Source organism: Maylandia zebra, linkage group LG7 (genome assembly GCF_041146795.1).
Source record: "Maylandia zebra isolate NMK-2024a linkage group LG7, Mzebra_GT3a, whole genome shotgun sequence".
NCBI lineage: Eukaryota > Metazoa > Chordata > Actinopteri > Cichliformes > Cichlidae > Maylandia > Maylandia zebra.
In genome coordinates, this window is record NC_135173.1 from 18,422,603 (window position 1) to 18,437,352 (window position 14,750).

At 40.2% G+C, this 14,750-nt stretch overlaps 1 protein-coding gene across 4 annotated transcripts in view; it reads left to right on the top strand.

The window, feature by feature from the left end:
• The window catches only part of LOC101475781 (calcium-independent phospholipase A2-gamma), a 26,162-nt gene extending 11,412 nt beyond the window's left edge, over nucleotides 1-14,750 (top strand). For all 4 annotated transcript variants that reach the window (XM_076885967.1, XM_004563750.3, XM_004563751.3 and 1 more), the window contains exons 9-10: nucleotides 10,605-10,800; nucleotides 12,547-14,750. In XM_076885967.1, coding sequence (XP_076742082.1) covers nucleotides 10,605-10,800; nucleotides 12,547-12,824 — 474 coding nt within the window. In that variant the 3' untranslated portion in view covers nucleotides 12,825-14,750. The remainder of the gene's footprint in view (nucleotides 1-10,604; nucleotides 10,801-12,546) is intronic.

Here is a 14,750-nt window from a genome sequence, read left to right on the forward strand (position 1 = left end):
CAGAACAAGCCCAGCAGAGGTAGGAAGTGAAAGATTTCAAAGACTCTGTCAAGAAAAACAGTGATAGATGTGTCTAAAGACCCCAGAACAACTGCCAACACACTAGTGAAAGACTTGACCGAGACAGGTGTTGTAGTCTCGAAGATGACAGCCACTAGAATCCTGAATGGGCTTCAAAAACAAAACTCTACATCTGAGAGACACCTTTAAGTCAAACTGAAGTATGCCAAGAACAACCTGGAGAAAGATTATGTAGACTGGTTATATCTGGAGAAAGAAAGGAGAGGGGTACAATCGAAACAACGGCATCCCCACAGTAGTGGGACTATTATGCTGTGGAGATGTTTCAGGGCATCTGGAACCAGGAATCTGCTCAATGAATGAATCAAGAAGAAAGCAGGATATGTGAAGATTTTGAAAGGGAAATCTCCAGCATTCAGCAGCAAAACGCGGTCCAGTTCATCGCTTTGTCTCTTAACACAATGACACAAAATATGTGCCGCTACTGGTGAAGATCTACCTCCAGAAACAAAAGAGAACATTTCTGACTGGCCTACACAAAGCCCTGACTTGAATGTTAATGAAAATCTGTGGGGTGAACTGAAAACCTGAGGTTCATGCCAGAAGATCAACAAATCTGGAGTAGCTTGAGAGGTTCGCCAAAGAAGAATGGGCTGGGTCACTCAGGTGAAACTTGTTGAAAACTAGTACATAACTGCAGGCTATTATCCAGCAAGAAGGGTACAGAATTAACTATTAGCATCTGGGAGGCTAAGAATTTGACCCTGAAATTTTGGATTTTTGTCAAATCAAAAAATTTTGTGTGTGCAAAATAAAAATAATACAAGCATCCAAAATAAAACCAAGATGTTTGGAAAAGTTCTCAAAGCGCTTAACAGCAGTCTGTCCAGGCTGTACCCCGCCTTTTGCCTTATGGGAGCTGGGATGGGCTCCAATCCTGAGAAGGATAAGCAGAAGAGGATCAGCAGATGTTTAACAGCACATTAGAAATACTTTTTTAAAAAATGACTTTTTTATAGAGAGCTAGTAATTCTATCCTCATCTATTTGTCAGTTTTCTTTGCTGAAGCAAAGACTACTTTGCTCAAGCTAATGGAAACCTGAGTGATGATAGTTCAGATGTAATTTTAATGAGTTTCTAATTATGATTACACAGTAAAATCCAAGAGCAGGACCCGTAACAAGCTCCTGTTCATATACGGTTTCTGTTAAGCACTCTAATTTCCATGTGAATGTTTGACCATCTTCAAAATGCCACCCAGTCTGATGACTTATTTGGTGCCTGCTTGAGACCAGTTGTGAACATAACATGCTGTGTGTATGATGTCAGGATTCCCTAGAGAGAGAGTCATCTCACTCTTTTCCACCGACGCCCACAGACTTTCCCACTTAATTCAAGCCCTCAGACAATCAACCTTTTGTGACAGCGAACGCAACAGTTGTAACGGCATGTGCTGAACGAAGGTTGGACTTCTCAAGCAGCTTTCGAAGACAGATGAGTGTTTGTTGATGATTCTGTGAGTCTGCAGGCTGGAATGGAAACCTGATGGAGAAGCACCTAGATTCTATAGATTCTTTCTACTAACACTGGGAAAATTGTAACTTGGAGCGAGACCTTTGAAGCAGAGCCATGGCATTATCAAAGCCTCACACTCGCTACCATAGCCGTGGAGATCATCCTTTAGTGAGGGGGGAACAAGGGAAAAAGAGGTGGGGTGGAGGATAGATGAGATGAAGCGAGAGAGGAGGCGCATGTTCCACATTAAAGCTCGCTCAGTTATCTCGACTCTAAAGAACACAGAAGTAAAAGACTTCAGACATTTCACAGGGGATGCCAGGGCATGCCAGGAATGGTGAGGAGGACCCATTTTTTGTTTGTTTTTTTGGCCTAGTTGCCATGGTGTCTCCTGAGGCGATGGGAAGGAATGGGAGCTTGTTTTGTGCCCACCCCTGCCAGCATTTGATGGGAGACATTGGACTAGTGGACCACCACCCCCAGCGCGACCCCTTGGAGCCCCAACGTGGCACCATGCTCAGCCGAAAGGCTTCACTCAGCCACAAATGAATAGGTCACATCAGCCCTCCCATACGTATTTGTCACTAATGAACGAGGGAGTAGACATAAATTAGTACAGGAAGGCATTAAATGTGGTATCTGTGACTATGAATGACGTGAAAAGCAGAGGGGCTTTCATAATTAAATGGCATTCTAAGGTGTAACTGAAGAGATCCTAACATTTTAATTCTTTTTTTTTCTTTTCTTTTTTCCCCTCTTAAAGGCCTCTGGAGATGGAATTATTGGTCATAAATGATATATTTGTATATGGCACTAACTCATATGAAGCAGAGAGGAGAGAGGAGATGTTGTAGATTCAGGGTGTGAATCAGAGCTTTTAAACTCTTTCTCATCCCTGCTTGCTCTTCCCATGTTAAGCCCTGGGAACTTGGCCTGCAGACTGTTAGAGGATGGAGCTCACATTTTAGCCATGCTGCAGACAGCTTCCTCTTCTGAGACTGACTCAGGATCTTTGTCCTTTGAGAATAAGTCCCATCTCCCATTTTTAACAGGGGTGGCTTGAGTGGCTCCAAGAATGTACCTACTGTAAGTAGAGCTGCCTTATGAAAACACATACTTAAGCAAAAGTAATCGTTTCAAAAGATGCCAATTGTCTTTAGTTTTTATTTATTTTTTGATATAGCCTTTATTCATGCAGGTAATCCCATTGAGAATCAATGTCTTGTTTACAAAAGAGACCTGTTTCAGACAGCGTAATAAAATTACAACGATAAAAAAGCTAAAATTATCTAACGTTGCATCTCGGCTACTGTAATAAAATACAATATGAAAATAAAGCTTTAAACTAAATGAATCAGTTTGTTATTGTAATAGCAAAAAGGGGTGTGAATAGGTTTCAGCATAACACAGACTGATGCGAGCCACACAGTTCACTTGATTAAAGTACGGCAACTCATAAAACAGACACTAAATAATGGCAATGAGCGCAGCAGTGTGAGGCACAATGAGAGCTGCTTAATTCTGATTTGATAGGCAGGCATATGTGAAAACCTTTCGTAGCTAAATAAGAAAGTAAATCTCACATTTTTGATTGGCGATATTATTTTCTACTGTCTCATTGAGGCTCAATGAGACATAATAAGGTGATATTTCATTGTTAATTTTATTAAACTCTGCAAACAGCATATTTGTTCCTTCACTTCTCACATGCACTGACTTCAGAGCAGCGCTCACTCATTCACTGCAGTTATCTGTTAATCAGACCTGCCAGTGGTGTTGGATAAATTCAAAAGTGCTATAATTATAATTAAATGGAATTAAATGCAATATTATACAATGTTGTGAATAATTTGGCTGTTATTTTGTTCTGTCATCATTAATAGAAGGGCAGGAGATAAATAGTAAAATTAGTAACATAGTCAAGCATAATAGAGTTGTAGGAGTGATAATTCTGCAACAAATGACTCGAGTGAGAGTGAAACCTGTGCTTCTTTAAAACTCCTCTAACAAGTGCATTTTAGTTGAAAGTTACACTTTCTGAGCTATGTGCACTTGAGTAACTTGTTAGCACCCACCTCTGATTGTCACATCACCTCTGTTTGCTCAAATCGCCTTTTCTTTCTTTCTTTTGTTCTGTAGAACACACTTCTTCTCACATGCACAAACACTCGATTGAGCTGGCACACTTGTTTGAGGATTATGCTGGTCCACTTATTATGTTGACTGACTGCTGTGTGGAAGCTTCAGCAAATCTTCCTCGTCTCTGACCTCCCTCGCCTTTTCACAATTGCGCATCGCATTCAGATGACTTCTTTACTGCAGACCCTGGAAAGAATTCACGGCTTTAAACCTCGCGTTGCAATATATTGTCACGGAGGTGTGTCTTCCATCATCCTCTTAGCAAAGCAGCAGGGTAATCTAGTCTAAATTGTCCAGGGGATGAGTTTTGAAATCATGCTTTTTAATATGAATCTGTCAAATATGTGCATAAGGCCTAGAGTGACTTTAGGCTGAGTAAATATGGAGGAGAGCTTCTGAAGGCATTTATATCGCTTCATGAATTGTCACAGTTTAATCTCAGCGGCTGCAGTCGACAGGGATGATTCATTGTTTCAATATTGGGTGTTCATGTGTGGTCGTGTATTCACAGAACGTGTGGGAAAAGGTAACTGTCTGCAGTATATCTCAATTGTTTTGGCTGCCTGGGGGCAAAGCTGGCACCCTTACAGATGAGTCCTTCTTCTGTTTATAGCCTGGGAAGATGATTTGAACGTCACGGTGACCTGAGGGGCCCATAAAGCTATAAGGTCAAGTGAAGAGCTAGTCCATGGAATTACTTAATATGGCATGAAGCCCTTTGACTTGACCTGGCCACCATTTAGGACTGGTGCTCACACCGTTTCAGTTCCATCCTTGCAGATCACAATGATGCTTTTTATGTGTATTGGAAACCATTTGGGGAATTCATTTTGGTCAATGAGCAGATTTATTTCTCTGATTGCACAGGCAGTGACTGGGATGGCTTCATTTTGTGTGCAAATGGTATGAGTTGATTTGGAAGATTCATAGTTGTTTTTTTTTCCTGGCAGCCTAATTATCTGCTTATCAAGTGAACGACCATCTCTGGAAAACATTCTGGTATTGTGACAGACGTAATCGGATGTCCATGACTTATGTAATTCTTCCCTAATTAATCATTTGTGAGAAGGGAGCCTCATTGGCGGGGCGTCATAACAAATTACTACAGAGCTTAGTGCTCCTCAGTCCATCCCTGTCAGAGGAGCAAAAGAAGAAAGTGTAATGACTAAAGCTTCTCCCCGGAGCTGAGATTTGAATGCTACACCAGGCTCTATTTCAAAAGGTTCACCTCATTTAGATTTAAGCTGACGCTCCCTCCTTTTCTGTGTTGTGGTCGTTCATAATGAACCCTTCCACAAATGAGTATTGAAGGTTTACCCACGGGTTAGAGAGGGAGAGGGATGCAGAGGCGCACAGGCTGGATGAATAGGATGAAGTTTGCTGTCCCTGCTAATGGGAGCTGACATACATTGGGGCGTGAAATGACTTTTAGTGATCTCACGATAGCACCTCTTTGCTATTCAAATCAGCTCTTCCCCCTATAATGCAGCTTAAACTGACACAATGAAGATAAGCTCCCAAAAGTTAATGACAGTGGAGACATTTTTTTTAAGCAGCAGTGTAAATAAATCATGCAAATCTCAATATTATTCATTTAACTGAGAGAAATTTTTATTCCAGAATATACTGTAAGAACAACATCTTTTTAAAGCCATTCGGTTTTTTGAAAAAATGTCCCCTTGGGTGTGGGAGCCCCAATTAGGTGAAAACTTGGTATATTTGCATACAGACTCATAGAAGTGATGAGCACATTTGTGAATTAGCCATTAGACCCTGAAGGGCAAAGGCGAGGCTAAACGAGCTTTGATCCTCAGAGTAGTAACTAACCCATAACACCGGAAGAAAGACTCAAACACTGTCACAGGAAATCATTAAGCTTCTATGAAAGCCAGAATTCAGAGTTGGCATTCCTCTTTATCTGATAGAGAATTTAACCTCAAAGGGGGTTAAATGATTGCTACTGACAGGGGTGTACTCTCTGAGGACATTAGTCTGTAGACACATGGCATTCCTGTTTACAGTGACATTGAGTCATTTCGAGTATAAGCAGCATTACAGCTCTAAATCCTCGTAAATGGAAGTGACCTTTGCCTCGCGTCATGCTGCGTGTTTGACAGACAGCTTGAGTGGTGCCATTTTGCATGCAGCCTTATTTGCAGTTTGTCCCAAGTGGATCATAGTTTCAGCTTAATTCATCATCCAGATGTGCTCTGGCCTCAAGAATCTTTGTGTGAAAATGTAGTACTGGCCAGTGTAAAAAGGTAAAGTATTGGTATTTGTATTGGCCAATGAATGAAAATGGAAAAAGTTAAAGAAAAAAAAAGACTTTTCACCTTTCAACCATGTTATAAGTGTTGATGTTGCACAGTTTGTCCACCAGAGGGTTCTCTGCGATTTTACTGTTGGTTTGGAAAGCTGCAAACACAACAGTCATCTAATCTGAGCAGACTCGGGCAGAGCGTGAACGAGTGAATAAATAATACGTGTAAGAGTTGTTAGGGAAATTCGTGGAAAAAAAAATTGTTGTCCAGTACATTGGAGTATTGAATTTTTAAATTGCCAGATCTCGTTATTAGTATAAAAAGTCCTCTATCGGTTGGACTTTGATAAAAACAGTGTGTAGAGTATCTTAGTCTATCAGGAGTTGCTGCTGTCCTGCAATAGCATGCAACAAATCCCAAGTAATGCTACTTTTTTCTTTTAGCAACACTTTAAAAAAAAAAAAATGTGTAAAATTATTGTCAAAGCAACTATTGTTTGTGTCTGCCATTGCCTTACAGTACTGTTGTATTCAAATAATCCAACAACCAAACCTTGTGATGATTGGCTGCAGAAGTTATGCAGTCTCAACTTGCAAACTCACCTGGCCTAGCATTCCAGGAAGCATAAGTACAGGAAGCTTTGCAAGGCTAAAATCAAACTCTAGCTGACTCGCTCATCTTCTGGTTCTAGCTTTTGCCATTCAATTTATCGACTTCCTGCCCTTGACTGTAGGATAAGAGGTCAAAATAGTAGAGCATATAAAAAGGCAACATGATCTCTGGGCAAGTCTGCTCCTCTGGTGTTGGACAGATGGACAATATGTATGATATCTTGAGAAAATTACATTAGAATGCAACCAGGCAGTAGCTAGTAAGCATGCCAACTTCATTAGATTTTTCTGCAACACACTACATTATAGTCTTTAATATAGTCATGTCTGTTTCTTCTTAACATTCTTTTCACAGTTTCACTTATTTTTAAATGGTTAAAAAGTTGTTTTTGCAGTAATAATGTTAAATAGTGCTCCTGTTGGAAAGTCGGGGTACTACCAGCCTGTTTGGACACCTGCGTAAAAAAGATGACTATACAAATGACTTTTTTTTTTTTTTTTTTAAAAGAGAGAGAATACAGAAAGAAAGCCTAGCAGTCTTTCAGTGATGCAATAGGTCTTTCTATCAAAAACATATTTTTCATAATTGCCTTGACCTTTTTTACCCGCTCTGGGCTCGTCCAGCAGGTGCACTGAGATGCAGACAAGCTAAAGCATTAAGTCCCTCGCTCAGACAACCATTGCACAGTCTGCTTTTAAAGTTATATGCCCTGGCACTGTGTGCAAGCGCGACCACTGCGCCTCTGAAACTTGCCCCCAGCTATTAAGCACAAAGAAGCCATAACTGGACCCGGACTGTTGCCATCATTGCCGCAGAGTTCAGAAAATGGAGCCTCTCACACTGGGGTGAGTGATAAGAAAACTGCTTAGTTGTTTTGTTACCAGCTGGGTTTGACTGGTGCCCAGTGCAGCAAGTTCCCCTAAGTCTCTATTACGGGCACATCCAATCCAGGCATTTTCCTCTTTTTCTTTTTTTTTTTTTTTTTATGTGATTCATTTCTCGGTCTGCCAGACAACCTACTGGTGCATAATGATGTGCTTTGGACAAACGGCCACCTCAGCAGTTCTTCTATGCTCTGTCACAGAGTGAAGCCTTCTTTGTATGACTTCCATCTCAGCCAGTTAAATGGTGCTCTCTGAGGCTCTGGCTCTAATTATTATCTCAGCAACTAACTTTTAGATCATCGTAGTAATGATTGATTACACATTATCATAACAGATTATTAGACACACGTGTCTTTGTAGTTTTTCATGTTAGTTAAATTTTAACCACTGCAGTAGTTTAATGCTTGGCAGTGTCTTTCTATCTTTATGTCTGTCACTCTGTGCATAAATAGCAACAACAAATTCTGGCACAACTTCACCTACTTCCAAGGTGCATGGAGAGGATGCAGGAAGGTAAAGAGGAACAACTTTATTAACTGACCAACGTCTTTCGGCTCGTGGCTTTCATCAGGGTCATAATAACATATAAATCAATTTGTTTAAATAAAGGGAAAAAAAAATCCCCTTCCCCCATTTTTATCGTTAATGGTCTAGTCCAGTATTCACTTGGGCTGCGACTTAACCAGTTAACCTATTAACCAATACTAACCTGTTATACGTCAGCTGGTTTACTTACTCTGTGAATGAAACCATAGAGAACTATTGCAAAGGTTATCCTGCCATTCTTTTGTACAGATGTTATTGACCTCTAATGGCTCTTTGACTGAACATGTGTCACATTTTCTCAGTTATTTCATTCGTCCTTGATAAATACGTCTGTGGTGATGTCTTCAGAATGTATGCTAGGTCCAAGCAGGTATTCAAAACCTGAAAAAGTTTAGTTGACTATCACAGAAAAGTAAGGAGATGAAGCGTGTACATAATAATTTTAGTGATATATAAATCCATTCATATCTCATGAAATTAGTCAGTTTTCTCTTGATCTGCTTATTGGTGTGGTATTAGCCCCCTGCATTGTTTATGAGAGAATGCCTGAAAAAGTGAACTATACAAACTGTTAGAATAAAATGTTAGCAGCATTGTGTAAAGCTTCCTCCTGCAATGGGTTTAACACACTAGTGTCAAATGAAGATGTTTTATTGAATCATGTAGGTAGTCTAAATAAATTTCTTCCCCAGATTGATTTACCAGAGTCAGTACTTCACGCCTACTCGTGGTGTTGCTTCAATGAAGATAAAGTGAACTGAAGTCTGGTGAAACTGAAGAAACTTGCCGAGGAGAGCGGCAACAATTAAGCAAAGAGACAAGTTGAATAATGGAAATAACACACAGAAAAATTGAGAGCATAATATGGTGATTAAATACACAATTTGTGCTTTTTGCAGTTACACTATAGGGAATTTTTTTTTCTTGATTTCTTTTCTTGATATCAATGCCATCATTAAAAATTGGCGTGCAATATATAAACTACTGTAATAATCATAACAGAATCATAATTATATCAATACTGTGATAGGAATGAAATGTAATGCGAGGTCAGCAAAGTGTTAGTTTCCCCATCTGTGAGTATGCACGGGTCTGCTTGAGCCCAGCTAAGCTCCGTGTGGACGAACAAATGCCTGAACATTTTTTGGGAATCCATGCACTCATCCACGGGACAGTAGAACACAGTAGAAACTACTGTCTTTGCATCCTCCAGGCAGTGTGCAGTACTTGAAATTAGTGTAATAGGAATGACTGCTCATGTCTGCAGCTGTCTTTATCCACCACCTTACTCTGTGATTTGACCTTCCAATGAAGATTTTTTTTTACACTTTTTATTTTACGACAATACAACCAGAAGTTATTTATCCATTTGATTCATTATTACAACACCAGCTATAGCCTGTAACTCATGATATCTGTGGTCAATGAATGCCTTTATGATTAATACAAAGGCAGCTGGCTCTTTGTCCAAACTGAACAGATCAATCATAACCTTTGTTTCTACTCAAATATCATTAAAATGTTTTGGGAGGTTTTGTGTGCCTTTCTTTCTTTCTTTTTTTTTAATGGAAAATGTGTCTTTTAAATTGTATTTATTTGCATTTCTCATTATAGTATGAACTGATGACACAGACTTGCTTGATCTGTGTCAGCACAGCTTTTATCAGTGCAAGCGAGCTGCTGACAGTGCAGTTGACGCAGAGAACTCTGTGTCTAAGTAAATCATAGCTGAGCTGCAAGTGTGTCAGTAAACCCTTAAACTTGTTTTACTGTTATCTAATGCCAAATCAATTCTCTTTAGCACTCCAGGTTTTCGTAGAGAACTTGTACATTAAGTTTTTCAGTTGTAACGGGAGCTTTTCCTCCAGTCCAGCTACAATAACCAGAGCTTTGCAATTTTATGTTGGATTAATGGAACAGTTTTCCATATCGCACTCTCAAATTTATACACGCGAGGTGTTTTCCCCCATTGCTGTGTGTGTGTGTGTGTACGTATGCCACACGCTATCAGAAATGCACACATTATTGTATGCACTGAGCATGTGCTCTCGATCAAACATGTGTGTACACGGCCATGTAAACAAGCACCATTCGCTCTACTGTGTCCCTAGACATTTGGGGCCCTGCGGCTCCCAACCCCCCCAAGCTCGGCTTCCTTAATGAGAATGGGCCCTTGTGTGTTTGATCCTGGTGCCAGCCCTGCGGCCCCTCAGCCTCATGCCTATTCAACAATTCTGCAGCCTCTCCAGTTACTCCCCCACTGCCTTGGGTACAATATGGATCCAAAGCGAAAGCACTCATGGGCAGTTGTTCGATATCAAAGCAAGTCTGACTGAAACTGTGAGGGGAGGGGAAATGCTGGGACTCTTTGTTTAATAGACTTACAAGCAGCACTAAAGCTGCACATTGATTGATTGATTGATTGATTGATTGATTTTATTTTTCCTCTTCACTTTATCAGATGTTCTTCTGAAATTTTGTCTATTGACTGTTAAAATCCATGAAAGGTTTTAAACCCCAATTATTTGGTTTCACTGACTTTGGTGTTGGCATGAAACACCAAACCTAGCCTGTAAACAGGTTGCCTAACAGCACTTTTGGGTTTTTTGTTGTTGTTTTTTCACAGGATGGAGGTCTACTGATTAACAACCCCACAGCACTTGCTATACATGAGTGCCAGTGCTTGTGGCCTGACACGCCTCTGGAGTGTGTGGTCTCGCTCGGTACGGGTCGCTTTGAATCTACTGGCAAAAGCAACGCTGCATATACAAGCCTCAAAACAAAACTCACCAACGTCATCAGCAGTGCGACAGACACTGAAGGTAAGGATGCACCGCAAAATGATGGCGACCTATTGTGATCGCCAGTGTTTCACAGCTTTGACAGCTGCTAAATGTACAACTAAATTCTAAAGCACACCTGTGTCAACCAAGGAGTGATGAAAGCCTGAAACTTGCCGTGACAGGATCAAGTCATAGTGTAAAGATGGCTGCAGTACAAAAAACTGTGAACTGAACTGCCTTTGTTTGCAGTGTTGTTTCAGGTCTGTTTATAGTATTTCCTCTACACAAGAAGATTAAATAAATGTACATTAGCAGTGATCATTCCCTGTTTCTGTTTCTTTTCTAAGGGGGAGATTTAGGATTTTTGATGGTATCTTTTTAGAAAACACTGCACCGCAGGTCGACTTTGTTCTAGATAAATCCCACTGTGGCCCTTTGTAGCGGCAACCTCTTTGTCTCCTTATCACCTCTAGACATGGGCACTTCTGCTGTGCCTAAATTTGGCTTGTTCCCCTCCCTGTTGCTGCTGTGGTGCAGTGTGTGTGTGACCTAGATGCTTCTCTGCACTTGTTCGTCCTGTATTTTGGGATTAATCCCTTTCCTAGCTCTCTTGCGGGCTTTTGTTATTTAGAAACAGCAGATTAGAAAGAGTGTTTATCACAGATTTCCTCTTTTTCAAAAGCTTTAGTGCTCGCAAGCCTCCTAGTTTGTCTTTGGTGTATCAAGCTTAGCTGTGTTTGTTGTTGCGGATAGATAAAGCAGATCTAATAGGGTTTCAGTGACAAAGATGGAGAATATTACTTTTTATATATCTTCAGACGTGTTTTGGAAAAATGACCTTGGGCCACTCGTTCTTGAAACAGCTGTTCCTTTTATAAAGACCTTGTACATCCAATATACGTGCAAACTGTTTGCTTAAACACAGTATCCTGTGTTTAAGCAAACAGGTTGCATGTTTCAGTTTATTTGGTGAATACATGGATGTCTTACAAGACACAGAAACGAGTCTGAAAGGTTTGCAGCAATTCTGGAGTCTTTGTGTTATTGTTTTGTGTTTGGATTTCCATATTTGGTAGGTGAAAGGTAAAAGGGACTTTCACTAGGAAGGTGATGATATCACTATCTAACAACTAATCCTTTCTGCAGAGGGAAAATAGTAGAACACTTTTTAGCAGTTGGCATCCAGCTCACTGCACAAGACCAAACTGTTTATGATTGACAGTATAAAATTTTGAATAACGAGTGCTTTATTAAAGTAATGAAAACAAGGTTCATCTCTGATTTAACCACATGCATTATCTCTTGTGAGTAAGCTGTTCTTGTCTCTGTGTATAACTTTTCAGCACACAATAGTCTAACACTGATTTGCTCTATAAAAACTCTCCAGATCACCTCCAGATAAGTTACTCCTTGTAGAGTTTTGCAGAGCCTTGGAGACGGTTGGTTTTAATACTGTGGGAACTCAGACAGAAACCTTTTTGGGTGCTTCAGGCCTGTTTTGTTACCCGCTGCCTGTTTGTTTGCATTTGTAGGATGTTGATTTTAAACTGCTCATGCAAGGCAGATGAAAACAGCCGTGATAGACAGGCTAGACATTTTCACTTGGTGTTACCTCACACTCTAGCCCTGAGCGCTTACTCAGTGACACTTGTAATCCTATAACAGCGCTGATAGATAAGGTTTGACTTTGCTAGCCCCTAGTAAGGCAGTATGAAGTGAATTGTGTTTTAATTTTTTTTATTCTCTCTTATATGACCTCACTCTTACTTCTCCTTCCCCCTCCAGAGGTTCACGCCATGCTCAACGCCTTCCTTCCTCCAAACACTTACTTTCGCTTCAACCCCTACATGAGCGAAGATTTCTCCTTAGACGAGAACCGCCAAGAGAAGCTCAACGCGCTGCAGGCTGAGGGCTTGCGTTACCTAGAGAGGAATGAGGACAAGCTGAAGAAGGCAGCTCGTTTCCTGACCCGAGAGAAAAGCTCCACCCAGAAGATGACTGACTGGGCCAGGCTCAGGGTTGATATGTATAATGGTCTGCCCTTTTACTCGTCCAAGTTTTAGATTCCACTCGAGCCACGTTTTTCTGGTCCACACGAACCTGGAAACTTACCGAGGTCCAAGTGTCATTTTTATTGCCCTGTAGCTCTGAAGAACATTATGTATGTGCACAAGTAGATAATGTATACAACATGCCAAATGCCACCTCCTCACTCTCACTTGACACTGTGATGTGATTTTAGTTTAAATGTGCTAACATCTGTGGCAATGAAGATTTATCCGATGTATAACACTTGACTTAGCATAGCATTTAAAGAAGATCTTTTAAATGGCTTGTCGATTTAGAAGCTCCATGAGTAGAGATTCTACAGCAGCTGTTTAACATTTAAATGACTTCTTTGCCAAAATGAATGCCGATTTTGTGTTGCAGATGCTCAGTTATCTCCAGCCGACAATTGGCTTAGGTTAAAGACTGAACTAAAGACTGAAATTTGTCTGGATTCTTCAAAAGGTAATAAAATCCAGAATCTGCCTGGGAAAAAAAACTACCTGTTCTCAATTTAAGACTTAAAGCTAACGTTAGCTAACTAGCTGCTGGGACTTGATAAATATTGGTAAAAGTGGTGTCGATGTTCTAACTTAACATTCTGATAACTTTATCTCCTTTGATGTTCCTTTCAAACATAGAACACAAAGACTTTATTTCGCAGATAAGCTAGTAATGCTGGCATTAACAATGATCTTCCCACCATGTGGATATTTACTGATCATTTACTTTTGTTTAAAATACTGAAAACCAGTACATCCTCACAAACCAGTATTTATATTCTCACATAAAAAGAATATATATATATAGATGGACTTCATGTGTTGTTGAGTAAATGTATAACTTGTAAAACTGCATTGTTAAGAAAAAAAGTCTAAAATTAATAACTAAAATTTGCACAACAAATACAGCTACTGCTAAACTGTGTAATTGTATTTTGATAAGAGTAACACTGATACACGAGGGGCCCACATGAAGCGTTACAGAGCTATAAAGTATGTCAGTACAATTTACATATGATGATAAAAAATAAAGATGTCTATGGGGAAAACACCTCAGTGTGTTAGTAAGGTGCTAGGCTACCACAGCAGCTTCAGTGGGCTTTGGGATTAATTGTACATGTCACTCAGTTGGTATTTTGTTGATGAAGTGCTGTTTAAGACTCCAAAATGTCCTCTGGCTGTTAAGGAATATTTTCTACAGTTTTTCATTCTTATCATAGATAACTTGCATCCGCACAGCCATCTTCATCATCTCAAAGTCTCTGCAGTATGTTTAACCTGCAAAAAAACCAACACAGCCTAACAGAGAGGCCCTAGGGGTCAAGGGTTTTTTATGTTGTTTTTTTTGTCACGTGTATGTAAATTGTGATAAGGATCCAGCTAGAGCCTCACTGTCACAAAGCGTGAATTTTTATGTGTTATTTAAACTGCAGAGTATTTTTAGTTCAGTTGTTTCAAGCGCTTTTATCATTGTGTGCTTTTATTGTTCAGTTTTCTGGAATCCCTGCAGGCTACTCACATTTTCTCCTCTGTCTTTAGTGTGCCCTCTTTCCCTTTGATGACTGTTCTCAAAAGCCGCTTTCACCCTTTCCACCTTGAAGTGCTGTGTTTTAGTCCCGACTCTACTGCACTGTACCGTTTGTTGAAATCACACAGGGTTTATCTGATGGGCTGGATTAAAACAGATGGCTGCTTATTGATTGGCTGGGATGTAAAATGATTTTCGTACGCTGCTACTTTTGCTGCACATAAATGCATTGCAGGCGTCCATTTCGGCGCCTAACCTGGTCACGTACCGTATTACTGATACGACATTGTGTCGGTTACTCCCAGAGGGCTTGCAGCCAACACAGATATAACCCAGATTAATATAATTCCACTCATCTCTTGTTGGTCCCGTGTAAAGAATGTTTGAGAGTGTAATTAAAACCCACTACTGAA